Source organism: Trichoplusia ni, chromosome 1, assembly GCF_003590095.1.
Source record: "Trichoplusia ni isolate ovarian cell line Hi5 chromosome 1, tn1, whole genome shotgun sequence".
Lineage (NCBI taxonomy): Eukaryota > Metazoa > Arthropoda > Insecta > Lepidoptera > Noctuidae > Trichoplusia > Trichoplusia ni.
In genome coordinates, this window is record NC_039478.1 from 7,190,895 (window position 1) to 7,206,648 (window position 15,754).

Below are 15,754 nucleotides of genomic sequence, written 5' to 3' on the forward strand. Positions count from 1 at the left end.
GACGAAAAAGGATTTGTCATTTTTTGTTGGCTTCGCTGATGTAAATGGAAACGATAAGGATTTTCAAGACTTTTTTGTCAACATATTTGACTGTTGAGGTCAGTAACGGCCATAGGTGGTGTCACTAACTTTGCTAACCAATACTCTAACATCTTTAAGATCAACTATTGTACGTATATGAACGGTAGAACACTATACGAATGTACAACATTTATAGAAATTTTGAACGTTATTGACCCACTGCTACAAGCCGCCATTTGTCATACACAGACGTAACAAGTCGAATACCTTGGCAGCGATACTGAGACGCTTCAGAATGCCATATTCATTAGAAACCGGCGCGTACGAGGACATTATACACCCAAACATACCTATAGCATATATTCGTCGAATAACGATTAATTGATAAACAAAATCACTATTAGTATTACAAACTATTTTGTCAACTGTCCAGTTTGTTCTAAGTTATTATTATTTAGTATTTATAATTATGTAGTTGAAAAAGTGCAGTTCTTAACTTTGTTCGGTTGTAAAATTCAAGCGATATGAAACAGAATCTAATAATAAGGCTGTAAAACTGGGTCCATGTTTGTGTATCCTCTTTTGATCATCAACTTCAAAAGTAATTAATAGTTATTCTTTTTGTAAATTAGGTTGCCTCGCCTTGTCTGCAGCGACTTGCTCCGTCAACTATAAATCTCACTTTACTCGTTATACTCAAGATGAGACTTCAATGTGAACAACTATCGAGACAACGACATTTAAATAGTACGCTTATGCATATCATATTGGACGAACTTGCACCATTACGAAAAGTTTATGTCGAAATAAATCTATATGCACCACACCTGTCAATTGTGTAATAAATTGGGTTTTAAAAATTAAAATAAATTGGGCTAGGCTTGATATATGGCGAATTTAAACGCTAAGAGCTCAGACTAAGATGGTCGGTATTACTCGGTATTCGATTTTAGTAATATTTATGGGTTAGCCGTTTAGTGTTGCTATCCGTAACAATAAAACGCAGTATTGTCTAACAAAAATCCCCGTGTATGACTGTCTTCGTGACTAATGAATAAGCTATGTTGATGTGTATACTTTCTTGTAGTTGTTTGTTTCACGTCACCACTAAATCTTTCGAACGGGACAGACTCATAAACACAAGGTAACGTACTAAGTGAAACTATTGAGACAAACTTTCTTTCAAGAAGGTTTCACTGGACCAGCTTTTCTTAAAATACAATTATTTATTCGAAAAATACTTTCGTTAATGTTCATTGCAATTCTGTGTTCGTCGTTTCGAGTATTTGCAATAAGTTTTTATGTTGGTACGATATTAAGCTTTATGCCATCGCGTTAAGACGTGTCGCTTACGAATGTGTTATTTCGATTTTTCAGTATGTATGGAACGTCCGCTCCGGACGTGCGGATTTTCAAAAGCAAAATTCTAAAATCTGCTTAAGAGTGTACAATAATGTCGGAATTTTCCTTGAGCTTTAGCTGCCCATTAAAATAACTACATTTCGAATGTCTTGGTGTAAAATATAGTTTTGTAAACACAAACAAAACGATAAAAAACTGTATATTTTTCACGTATAATTTCGCCGGGAGACTAAAACGCAATACCTATTTAAAGTCTGTTCATAGTTTTATTCACCTGCCGAAATTGTTGGCAGCTATAACTCATCCAACGAACATAGTTTCGGACAGTAACAGATACCTGATATACAATGACTAATTAGGCCTTGCCAAAAGATGGAGTCATAGACAAATAGAGTCGCCAAACAAATCTATTGTAACTAACAACATGAGACATAACAATTATTTATATAATCATGATATGACGCGGATCACGCATGGTCTGTAACAACATTAGAAAATCACATGTCGCACGTCCAAAGAGTTTATGCTAAACTACGTCAGCATATTTGTATGGCCTCGAGACATTTCTAGCACAGAAATGGATGCAGGCGACTGACATAATATGTTATACGTTATTTTATGCCATAACATTTATGTCAGAGATATTTGACGAAGTAGCATCAATGCATTTCTTAATAAAGCCAATTTGCCGATTAAATTAAAAACAGAACTCGGTGTTAGAATTTCAATGACGTGTAGGTATTTAAGAGCGATTTATAATTGAGATACTATCCTAATGTCCTCAATAGTTAGCAAGCTGTAATCGGCGCGATCTCCGATAGTATGTAGATGGTAGTTTGAAGCAGGAATGTTCGCGGCCTCGACGGCGGGCCGGGGAAATGCTGCGGGCAATCGGTAACTATTTGTCTATTTGACAGTTAAATAATAGAATAATTATATACCTATAATATACTAACGACATTCAGCTACTGTCTTGTGATTTTGATTGCAGGGAATGTGCGCGACGTGTCAAGATTTCGACCCCGCGTAGGATAAACATTTGTGTGATCCACGACAGCTATTTCTAGTCTGAGTATAATATAATTTCATTACTGCGGGAGTCGTTATAAAATATTCCAACATTCACTAATTATATAGAAGTAAGAAAGAGTATTCATAATACTACTCTGATACTAGAGCGTTAAGGAAGACTTCGCAGGAAATAGTTTCGACTCGCGATCTCGCCGCGTCTGCTCATGATTAAGGACTCCGGTTGGGTCCGAAACTAGTCGGGCTACCCCGATAAATACGCGTGAGTAAACCGTTAAATCATTTAATAATTTAAAATCAAATAAAATCGCAATAAAATATTTCAATATGAACTTTGAAAAAAAGACTTATTTTGGATAAAACTTCGATTTTCGTAAAAGATAGGACGTGAAGAAGGAAGAGCGTAAACAAAAAATAACGTAAGCATATAAATATTTATACCTACGACCAATTCGCTTCATGAATATTAAAAAAAACACCCGGCCTAAAATAATAGTTATTAAAATTTATTCTGATAGGGAAAAATATAAGTGTTAAAAAAACCTTGATTTTTATGACGACAGAAAAAACATTTAAATCATCATTGATTCATTCAATCATTGACTGGATTACATACCTAGATGTAGTATTTACGATGATGATTTTTATTTTACATAATTTATTATGTTAACGCATAGTGAAATTCGATGTTCGTTTATACATATCTTTAATTCGAGAAAATATAGCAATTATATCACCCTCCTCGGAAATCTAAGTTTCCATCATTAATTGCTTTTCCATACAATTGAAATGCAGTAAACATATATTGAACTTCTTTTTAAATTCGGAAATATACATTCAACATGATTTACAGCGTTTAAAACACATATTCCTAGACACGGCTTAAATAACAGTTTCATGCAAAATCTGATGTAAAATTATCTAAATATCTAATACGAAGCTATCTAGATTGGAGTGGTCACAGCGAATCGTTTAGAATTCCTAGCACGAGCGGCTCCGCCTCGCGATGTGTTCACACTTCAGATACCGATCCAGTGATCGTGTACGTCTACTTTAACACGTATATTCACACGTTTAGAACTAGACAGGGGAACGGATAAGGTTGTATATCTATGTTTACAGTTAAAAAAAAATGCTCAAAAAACGTTTTTCAGATCATGGCCTATGCAACTACTGAAAAACGTCAGTCTTCTATCAATGTGAAATCATTCGGCGTCATTCCATGTGGAGTGATCACAGAAGAAAACTTTAAAGTCAGTAGGGCTCTTGGAGACCATGAAAAACGCATGCGTCTTCTATAAAATTATTTGTAGAAGTCAATTGTAATAATCATAACATTTCGCCTATCCAAAGAAGAAAAGTCATTAATCCTTACAAACGAAAATAACAAAAAAGCAAAGCCTAATCCAGCATGCAATATTTACAAGATTAATTCAATGTTTTTAATTAACAATCTCGTATATTTTCAGCCAATATCAGCAGCAGTACTCTGCAACATTGTAACAAAGTAGCTAGAGGGTAAATAATTATAATAGGCTAGATGTAACTGACGACGTGTGTACCTCCGTATTCGCTTCTAGTCCAATCCAATTATTAGTAATGGCTTTTACTTGCTTCAAGTCATACTCTATATAAATTAGTAGAGCAATCCGTGCAAACATTGTAATGTAGAGTCGCTTCAAAACTACATATGTCGATGGAAAAATATCATTTGTGAAAACGTTTTTGTGACATCTGCTGACCTAAAGGTTTAAATTTAAAAAAAGAGTGAGTGGTGGTTTAATTATAGCAGTGCATATTATCGAAACTCATTACTAAAACCTTAAAATAAAATTAATCATAAAACGTAAGGAATAAGACTTCAATATGACGCCTCTCAATATTAAAAGCGTCGGAACATTAAACTCCAACACTATAATCAGGATCAAACAATAGGTACGACTCCACTAAAGATATTCTAGTACAAAGCTGTAAGGGTCTACCTACTGAAACTATGGAGAATAATGAACGCTCATTATCCCAACAATTACGTATTGCCGCATTCCTATCTTAAGATACTATAAGCATGTTTAAAACTAACAATCTTGAGCCTCCACGATTTAAAACAGGACTGTTGTGGGAACGAGACATCGCTCTACACTGTGTAGCGCCGTCTCGCTTCCACATCGAAGATCGGCTACATTATTATATGTTGGTACGTCCCCTGAACATTAGCATCTCTATCGGTTACCAGCAACCATAATATTTGCAGCAACATGTTTATGATGGAAATATATCTAGCTACTTCGGCTGCGGGTATCACATTCAATAGGATTAAGTTTGAGCTTACGAGACGGTCAAGTTCAGTTGTAAACTTGTGTGGGCGACTAAGGTTGGTCTGCATTCATGTTACGTTACAAACAGTTGCAACACGTAATTGTTACAGTGCAATTTGAACTAGACATACATATTGACAATATTGTGTGCGGACAAAATAGTAACACCCTTATTCGAAGTCAGAAAATGTTGCGCAATTGTTCACTTTTCTCCATTATTGATAAATGAACAACTGATGTACATGTACACATGTAATAACTAGTTTTAAATTTATGTAAAACATGCATTTCAATATGTAGAACAGATTTTTTGACAAAATAAAATTAGCAAAGATCATCAAAATATTAAAAACAATAACCATACAAAAAAATGACAATAAATTTATTTTGAATGAGAAGTACCTCTGCCTCTCTAAAATATAAATAATTTTGGAACTTGATCTCTAAGACCCAAAATCAGCGTAACAAAAGGCTATAAAAAATGTTTAGATTGAGTCCATCTACGTAACTGCGTCATTCGAGCTTGTTGAACTTGTTGCATTTCAACTTCTTTTAAATCTGCATACAACAAAACAGCGAATACATTAGAATCTATGAGTACGAGTTAAAATGGTCCATAAATTGTGGGATTTTTCTTATGATTGCGTCGGTGTAGTCGCAGCACGATATGGACCACGCTGCTTGTAAACTCAGTAAGTTACGCCGCCGTACGACGTCCCTTACAATGTTCGTAAAGCCTCCGTTCACTATTTATTACTTGTCTTCTCACTATATAAACGCAGTTCCATTCGTTAACCACTTGTATGTAAAACGCAATCTGTATGAATCCGTTTTGACAGTCCTCTTCGTTTTTGCAATATCTCAACAGTTTCACTAAATATATATTCATTGTTATTAACTTGCATCTTATTCATTCGTGTGCATTCTTAGGAATACTATTTGTCATGCATGATTGAATTGAATTTTCTACTTGTTAATTTGAAGTAGTGACCAACTTTCATCGTAAACACAGGACATTTCGAGCACTGTTGGCATATTTTCCAAATCACAGTATTTTATCGCACGCTATGGTTATAGTGCAAAGGCGACGAGTATTAGTACCAAGTCATATCACTACAATCGTGGCTAGGGGCAAATCGCAACATCACGATTGACAGGGCTGCCCGTATACAACGTGCCACAAGCAAATGTTCTTCAAACGAAACAATTGACAGTAAACGCTTTTACTGGACTCCAATATTATCTCGTAAAATTCTATTTCGAGATATTAAAAATAAGTGTAATCGAATAAAAATTCAATACGCAATAAAAGTTGCGCCAACCCTAGAATAAAGCGTTTTGTAACTCTCATTGAATGTGCGAGTCGCGTCGATAGAATCAGAATCACGAATACATTTTACACATACGTGTTTCTACAAAAGGATAAGCTTAAGAACTTAGGAAGCATTTTGCTTTTCTGTTCAGCTATCTACATCGTATTACAGATTTGAAGAAATTTCAGACACGTTTATCAGGCATGTTTAGTGCCGTTCGTGGTTTGAAACTGAAACTGTTGCGGCATCGAGTGTTGAGGGAAACAATGATCTGTAACGATCACGAGAGAGAGCTACACGTGCGCACTCTTCCGGTCGATTAGCATTGAATAGTCGGCGCGTGTTCATGTCGCACGGATCATTGTCGCGCTGCGCTCAGATTAAACCTACTCTCGATCTAAATCAATCTACCTCAAGCCTCGCTGTTCCAAGCATTGTTCTCGTTTTCTTCAACGATTAAACGTAATGACCACATTTGACACTCCTATTATAATTTACACTTACATGAAACCTCCGTAAGGTCAAGTGCAATCAAGAAACATTAAACTTATCCTACAGACTTTCGTAACACATGTCACCATACAATACGTGAAGGCATTAATTCAAATGTATGTAATACCGTTGCTAGCACTAGGTACTTACCGGTAATTCGAGGTATTCGCTAATGGTATACTTGGCAGCGCCTCGTCGTATGTCGGCGAGGGCCGCGAAGTGCTCGTCCCGTCGTATCTTGCGGCGTAGCAGCGCTCGGGCGTAGGGATACGCCGACAGGTACTCTCCATACGCGTCCATTAGTTCACCAGTGAACAACTGTTTCAAGAGGATGGCGCTCTCACTCGAGTCTCCTTCCGCCGGCGGAGGAGGTAGTTCCCGGCACTTGAGCGACTCGGGGATGCTCTTCGTTGCAAATGTACTTATCCCGCTAGTCGACTCGCACGACGTAAACGCGTCTGTGGAATCGCTCGATCCGCATTTCGAAAACGGAAACGCGGATGAGGCTCCGCTTTTTTCGCTGCTTGCGGAACTCTGACGGGTCGTGCTCGACTTCTCATAATAGTCCGGATACTGAGGCTCTGACTGGCTCTCGGTGGACGGCGAGGACTCCTCAGCCGCGGCACTACTATACTGAGCATTTTTGATGCAGTCATATAAATCCTCTATCGATTCGTATGGAGTTATACTTCCGCACGATTCAGCTTCAACGTCCTGGTCGTGAAGCCTTTCATAAATATCTTCATTTTTTCTTTGAGAAACAGGTGTGATGGCTGAGTCAGAACGACTTCTTTTAACGCTAGGAATTTGATCATAGCCAAAATCTGAAGGATTGAGGAAGTCCCATCTCACATTAGCCCAAACGTTTTCGGTAGCGTCAGCCGATATCCTGTGATCATCGCAGCATTGACCACTCGTTCTAATAGTGACTGTCGTAACATTATCAGTAGTATCTATAATTGAACTATCCGCCACTGATTCATCGCAATCTATTGGAATGTCGACGATCACTTTGCGAAGACTGGCAGATGAAACGCTAGATCGATTATCATCGTCAATTTTTCGATTGTCTGTTGTAGTCGAGTCGTTGAATTCCGAGTTCGTTATAACTGATGATGTATCGACATCATGTTGAGTTAGCACACCTTCTTGAACGAGTTCAGTTAATATACTTTTTGGTTCTTCTATGATAGAAGACTTTTCTAGTAAATTTGAGTCATCGTCATCGTTATTGCAATCATTTATCAGCAAGCCAGAATCAATGTATTTCCTCATTCGTTCCGTGAGAGCTTCGCTGGCTTCCGATACAGACTCCAGGTAGTAGAATAGAAGATGATACTCTTCTTTGGTGATGACCGCAGCGCGCAGCAGCGGCTTCCCGTACAACTCGACCGCCGAAAACAGAGTTGAAGCTGTAATAAAAGAGAAAGTACTCGTCATGCAAATTGCATTATGTTTATGTGCACCAGTTTGATATAATTGACGGTTATTGACCGTGTTACTTTATAAAACATCTGCATAACAGGGTACAGTGCCACAAATATGTACGTGGGTGTTAGTGAGGTCACGTTGCACATCGGGTAATGATTCACCTTGCTGTTAAAGTTCATCCGAATAACCTAGAACTTTGGTAACTTGAACTTGTAATTAGGACTTCAATTTCTTTTGACTGACTTATGTCGAAATTAATGTCACTGGTACGACTTTAATCATTTTATTTAAACTTCATTCAGTTGATAAAGTATGGTAGTCACGGCGGCTGCATACCTAATGCATAAAAGCGCCTTCTAGGAAAGATTACCGGACAATAGCATGCGTATGCGTCTTATTGCCAAACCGCTTTCTACAAACCTCGCTGTGTCTGCCAGCGGAATACTGAATGAACGCGCTTCGCTTGCAGCTTATTGATGTAGCGTACAAAGAGGTTCGTTGCAAAAACTTAAAGTTCAACGTGATATTTCCAATAGTTTGTTGCATCTGTTACCTGAACAGTTAGATTAATAAGCAGGATGTTTTTTGTAAGTGTATACTAACCGTAAATCTTTTCCCAGGCAATGAAGGCTTCCAAATCGCGGCCGTCCCACTGAGGTGGCTGATATTCCACGATCAGAACCTCTCCTTCTAGAACGGTTGCGGATGCTCTTGGTTCCACTGGAGCTTTGGAGCCTCCAAGGAAGAGTAGGGCTACTGGCGGCGCCACTGGTGGAGAGTCCGGCAAGGGGACGGTGCCACCGAGCGGCAGAGACTGCGGGGCCGACAGAGGCCTGCTCGGCGATCCCACTAAAACAGCTCCGATGTCGTTCAGCGGCTCGCAAACGATCTCCGCCACCGTGTTGTTTCCCGCCACTGTCACCTGTAAACATAAATATTGCCGTGAGCATAATTACAAGATATTTCACGTCTCTGAGTGAGGTATAACGGTGCATAAACGTTCGGGTCAAGAAAATTAAAATTCAACATTAATGCATGACTCTCGTAAGTGTCCGTGGTTGAATTACTTGTAACTCCTGTTTACTTTGTTTTTAATGTTACGTCGCTCGAAGCCTACCGTAGAGATATCTTTGACCCCTCGCGTGTTGTCTACGAAGTAGGTTACGTGAGCGCTAACGTGATGTAGCCAAATCGAATTAAACGACGAGTTAGCCGTGAAGCAGACTCCTACATTTGACAAGTACGATAGAAAAAATAACGTATAGCGTGGGTTTTCAATCACAGCCCCGTTTCTCTAACGGGTTTCATAAAAAACGTGCATTATGTCTGTATTACTATCATATTGGTATCGAAATTGACTGATAAAGATCTATTTAGGGCTTAACTGTGATCATCATTGATCGTGATGTAAGAAAATTAATCTTGTGCAGGTAATCGATACTTGGGACATTTTCTTATGATTAGGTACTTTTAAAAATAACTAGTGTTCTGAGGATATTTTCTGGAGTTTGACGATTGTCGTATATCTTTACATGTGTCTACAGAGTGACAGCAAGATTAAATTCGAAGGCATGTTATGAGCTTTTTATTCCTCTTACACAACACGTTAGCTTTTAGAATGACGCAGGTGGAAAAACCCCATTATAAAGCGCTTAAATTAAAATAGACTGTGGCTTGCAATAGCTTCAGAGATTAAATAAAAAAAATGCAAATGAAGTTAGTAGGTATCAAAGTGCCCTTGCACCGAAACGTGAGCAAATCGCATTAGTATGTAGGTATAATAACATGTAAATGCTGGAGTGTTGGAGGCCTTGACGGGCGGGTTCATGGCGTTTTTTACCGGGCCCTCGTGTGACGTCACGCCCGAGTTATGCGCACGCGACGGGCGCAGCGTACCAGCCTCCCCCCTCCCGGCCGTCGCACCCGATACCAAACCACCAGGATAATGCGTCTGATACATCTTCAACGAGGAAAAAAAATGAAACAAGATCCAGCGAACAAGGGGCAGTCGATTTTACACGGTCAACGCGTTTTTGGTCTTACAAAACCAGAAAGATGGATGGTGCTCGATTATAATTTATTTCTGGATGTGCGTACGTGATGTACGTACCGTGATCATTTTGTCTTAATTGATTTTCTTTTGCTGCTTAATTATATTTTATTGCGAGGCAGCAGCAATTCGTTAAAAGTCCTGCAGAGTAGTAAAACTTTAGTAAGACCGTGAGGACTTTTTAAGCTCTAAGATAACAAATTCCTTTTTTTTAGTTTATCGAGAACTTGTATATAAATGGAGATGATTCGATGCTATGATAACTAGTTACCAAATACATATGATAGAGTTCTATACTAATATTAATTAATTTAAAATAAGCACCGACCAAAAGCAAAATATTAATAAGATAAGATGGTGATATAGAAAGAAAGTTCTAAAACTAAATAAAAACAGTCCATGAAGGTTGTGACTCATCTACGGAAGACAGTTATACGTTGACTTAATTTTACGGTGGATAAACCAAGAATCAAGATTCAAATGAACTATTTAATACTTGTGACTCATAGATATATTGTACAGTGACTTGAACAGATGACATTTAGCAAAACATACGAGGAATAGATAGCCTAGTATTTATGTGTTTAATATGCTAATTGTGTGTTTACAAAGTCTACGGCATCTTAAGAAAATCCGAATTAGGTAAAGCTCGTCTAAAATTAATATCAAATAGGCAATACCTTTATTTTAATAGGTTGAAGAGCTTATATATAAATGTCAAAGTTAGCTGATTTACTTACTTTTTTAATGTTTTTACTTTATTAAGTGCATAGGGTGCATAAGAAAGTAATTAGTAAACAAGCCATCATACGGGTTCTGATATTAGAGCAAAATCACAAGAAAATGACTTAATACAATTATTATTCATTTAAGAAAATTATCGTTATCCTTTTTAATTGCTGTTAGGACCAATTCCTATAAATTTTCAACGCTTCAAGATATATTTTGAACTAGTAGCGCCACCTAGTAGACATATGCAATATTATTTTCAATACTTTGCAGCGCCATCTCTTTAACTGTACACGAACTTGTTGCTTGTCTCACAGGTTGTAAACTTATAAACAACACGATAGATGGCGCTTGTATGACTTTTAGTCTCAACCTGTTTTGGTACACAATAACACTTTCAGAAGATTAAAAATTATTAGGACCTATGCAAATATAGCTCAAACGACTATGAACTTTGTTCACTTAGTTACGTAGGTAGTGTAGGTACCTACTTTGAAAGTTGATGGCCTCCAAAAATAATCTAGATCTATTTAGCTGATATTTAAATGTATCGCTTAATTAGTATTTAAAAGTACTATGAAGCAAAACTTCGATCGTTACCTAAGACGTTAACCATTGACCTTACAATGGAAGATTAAAGTTTTTAGACATTTTATAAATAACGCCTTGCTTTGACTAACTTATAATTGACTAACAGTAGTTACACTCCTAATTCTTGTGAGTACATATGAAAGACACGATAATTATTTTAATATAGGTACTAGAAAACAATATTACTGCGCAGATAAAGGATTATTTAAGTCTAGATAAATATCGTATGATAGATTGTCACAGTCACGATCCGATTCTCTTGAATGGCCACTGTGTGCAATGTGCATGCATCTAAAAGTACCTATTAGCCACTTGCAAGTGTAAATAGATATAAAACAATGTACCTGCTACATCATAACGTACCATCTTTCGCCTCTTATGCGGGCTTGTGGCTAAATCTCTAACAAATACTATGGCAATGAACAAATGAACTTACTTGAATATTTGGTAACAACATACTCTAATAAGAGATACCTACGAGCTAGTTAATGTGGCGTCGTGTTCGATATGTCGATGTTTAAAATACCAAATGAATTTAACAATTGAAATGTTAATGTTCTGAATTTCAGATTAAAATAAGATCTTCAGTGGTTACTAACTACTCCTTTCACCTGAAGTTTATATAACACCGACATATTAGTACCCAACTTCTAGCATTACTTTACGGTGCTTAATTATATTAAAAGTATTATATTTGGACAACAAACGTCGATAACGGATACGACTTCTTCAGGCAGGCCTATTTCATAAATCAATCTATTAGATAAGTCCATTTTAGATATTATTACGTTCAGATTTCTATAATAACCGTTTATGGTCAGTTATAAAGCTCCAATACCTATTAAAGTTTCCCGTAAAAGTCGAGAGCGATGCTGAACGAGGGTTTTGCCCGAACTTTGTTTAATGAGGCTTTGTGTCTCTAACTTCGAAACTGAATGGCTAGAAACTTCACGTAACGTTTGCAACACTTCAATGTCAAACGACCCACAGGTCACTTTTACTTCCTCCGTTCACTATGGACTCTAACTTTTCCAAGCCTTCTATAATTCAACCGATTATGAAATAAAAATACGTATTTCTTCGTAACACATACCTAGAACTTTAGAGCAACTCCTCCGAATTGAGGGTGGATATTAGATACGCAATCTTTCTGTTTAAATTTCGGTTTTCTACTTAACCGGTTGACTGAAAAACAACACACAATATCATTGATTAGGAAAAGCCTCGAATAAAACTAATAGTGCTCACTTATCTATCCGAGATTTTGTTCAATACTAATCTTAGCGCTCCTTTCACCAACAATGCATAAAACTTAAATATTTGTCTAGAAGTCTAGAAAGTGTGTAAATGAGTGTTTATCAGAAATGCGGGAGTTTGAGGTCATTCCACTAGCCTCAGATGCTCAGTTGGTATGCTGAAACTATGACACACAAACAACTTTAAGATCGTAAGATGTAAGTATCCGTCTGTAGCATGCAAATGCAAACTATTGTGCTTATCGTAAATATTATGCATTACCTACTACATATCTGATGCGCTCTACACGAAATGACTAATCAATTATTAAAATACCGGAGACAGGATTAGTTCGTCAATTGTTTCTTTGTGTTTAAGACTTTAATACAAGTCATGTCGATGATTTTTTGTCGATCATTTCGATGATTGTTCCGAATAGTTTTTGCTGTACTAGTCGCGTAAAGTGTTGGTGTGTAGGTACTCAGTACAATAATAAGCATTTATTATATAATCTCGAACTTGTTTAGATATTACACTTATTAATTTGAAGTGTTAGTCATACCTATAGCGCAGTAATTACATAAATGTTTGCTTGTACCATAAAACACTCAATGAGTTGTAAATTGCAATCAACCGTTATTAATTTATACGTCAATTAGAAGCCAATTGTTAATAAGACGTAGGTGTTTATGTAAAGTTTACATTCATATTATAATTTTTTAATTAAAATAGGTTACCAGGTATGTGCGCCATGACCAAAAGTAATATAAAGGCAGGAGTGAAAGAGATGCAGCTCTACGTGTATTGCGCCGTTACCCTTCCACAACCATCGCAAATTTTCTGCCTTTTCGATATTTCGTTGCGGGTTCCAAGGCAGTTAACTGTTTCCCCTGATACACCGAGCTTAAGTGTTTCGGCGGCTTTCGTTGGTTTCATTGTGGATCCTGGCTAACAGGAGTTACAATGAATGCATGTGTGGCGGGCTAGTCGCAAATAAAAAACAAGACCTTCTTGTTTTTTCATTTCGTTTCCTAAGGAAACCACATAAAGAAAGTCTTTTAATTGTGTAAGCGAGATGCCGCTCTACGTCGTATCGTGCTCTCTCGCTTTTACAACTTTTATAACATTACTTTAAGACAGTTTAAGATGTTGGTAAGCCCTGAATAATATTCATTACAAGCGACTTGAACTCTTCACGAGGGTGAACGTCCGATTTGTGTCAGTCGCGAATCTCCGTTTCACCGGTAAAGTGGCGAAGTTCCCAACGTTAAGATTACATTTATTTCAAGAACATACAATCGACATTAGTTTACGTAATACCAGATGCTTTTTAACATCAAAGAAGAAAGAAAACGTATGAGTTTAACGAAGATTGTGGTATGTAAAAATAATATAATTGTTGCAAAATTTACAGCCGACAAATTAATGGCCTTGATGATTAATCTGAAAAATCTGAGATATTGTGTGGAATTCCGCAGCAAAATTAAATAACCAATACTTGGAAATGAAAATCGTAATAAAAACCGCACTTAGGTAGGTACTTTTAAATTTTATTTAAAGAACAACGTATTTTATATTGTTGTATAAAAACTCTATTGTTGAGCTAAAACTTCTATTAATAATTAAGAGAGAGGCCTCCGTATATTTTAGGCAGCTACTAATTACCTTGCGAGCGCCGTGTTACTTTTAGAAAATATTAAAGTGACTATTTATAGAAAAAAAGAAGTCGTCAACTGTCAAGTGTGCCCTGGTCTTAAACATGCAGGGTTACGTAGGATACACGATTACGGTGAATCACTCATTGTCTGCGCTAAACTGTTACTAGCCACTTTAAAATTAATAATATTAATGTAGAATGTACTGAAATTTCTTTTTGATTTGTAGTTTGATGTAAATAAGAACTGATAGAACTAGATAACGATAAATATTTACATGGTGCCACGATACACAATGGTGCAAAAAAACGGTGACAACTTTATCCTACCTATCAGTGAAAAGCGAAGTAAATAATAAGGTTCACTGACATTCTGATACTGATCCCCAAAATTACAGTACCGGTTTAAATCGAGAAGCTATAAATTTGAATGCAATCCTCTCGCGTCACGATGGAAACTCGCGCGGAACATGTCGCCCGCTTACCGACTGACACACTTTTTAACGCCGCCGATGTCATAATTACATATTATCAATACTAAACCACATGTTTAAAGCATCGAGTTCATCGTGTTTAGAAATTTACGTTAAATTTAATCTTCATATTTATAACATTTCACTTTTATACGATTGACACGGATTGCTAGGCGGATGTTTAGTGTTGTTCGTGCTGTATGTGTGATTGACCCACAGATTCAGGCAAGTCATTGTCGGCTCAAAACTACCATTTCATGTAGTACTAATGTTGACGTTTTTCTATCTATTGTGAAGTAGACGCGTAGGTTAAAATCTTTGGGGGTTAATTGATAAGTTTAAGAAGCTTGGTCATGCTTATCGGAACTGTCACGCCCCGGTCATTAAAATCCTAAAACAGATGTTAGAAATGTTAATTTGAAGTCTATTCTTGGCTTGAAAGCAAATCGAAAACTCAAAAAAACGCTCGTAGATTTAAAATTAGAAAAAAAAAACAACTTTCTTCGCAGACAGAAAAGCAACATCCAGACTAAAATTTCCAAAGACTGTTTTCAAAGTAAACTATACTCAAATTATTATTTACGCAGCTTGCAACAGCTGTTACACTTGTAACAAAAACACAAAATGTGAATAAAGTGCCGAATCTTACGTAACATAAACAAACGTGACACAGATTAGAAACCGCTGTACGCAAATTGTCCCTTGTCTCTCCAAATTGTCTCTTGCCTTGTTTCGGTGAGCGCTCGTCAAGGGTCGTTACTATTGGAAATCACTTCCGACCTTTGTACGGGTCACTTTCTACTCAAATGCGATGAATATTTTGACAATAGTCTCGCTCCCTTTGCCTTTGACACTGCTCTACAAATGCATAAATGGCCTCTTGGATTTCGGTCACAGCGCCTCATCTCAACTGGGACTAGCTAATCGCAGAAACAACTGTAGCATTTCCTTTTACAATATGGTAGATGGATGGATCGGATGGATCTGAAGAGTTATCAGAGAGACTAGGGCCACATTTCAAAGTGCTACTTGCTACTTTATGAACTGGCTTCAGACCC

The 15,754-nt window shown here is 37.1% G+C and overlaps 1 protein-coding gene across 1 annotated transcript in view; it reads right to left on the reverse strand.

Moving 5' to 3' along the window:
• The window catches only part of LOC113492509, a 119,292-nt gene that overhangs the window by 60,576 nt on the left and 42,962 nt on the right, over positions 1 to 15,754 (reverse strand). Inside the window, exons 2-3 of the mRNA XM_026869990.1 lie at positions 8,567 to 8,885; positions 6,683 to 7,944 (exon numbers count right to left, since the gene is read on the reverse strand). Of these exons, the coding sequence (XP_026725791.1) occupies positions 6,683 to 7,944; positions 8,567 to 8,885 (1,581 nt within the window). The remainder of the gene's footprint in view (positions 1 to 6,682; positions 7,945 to 8,566; positions 8,886 to 15,754) is intronic.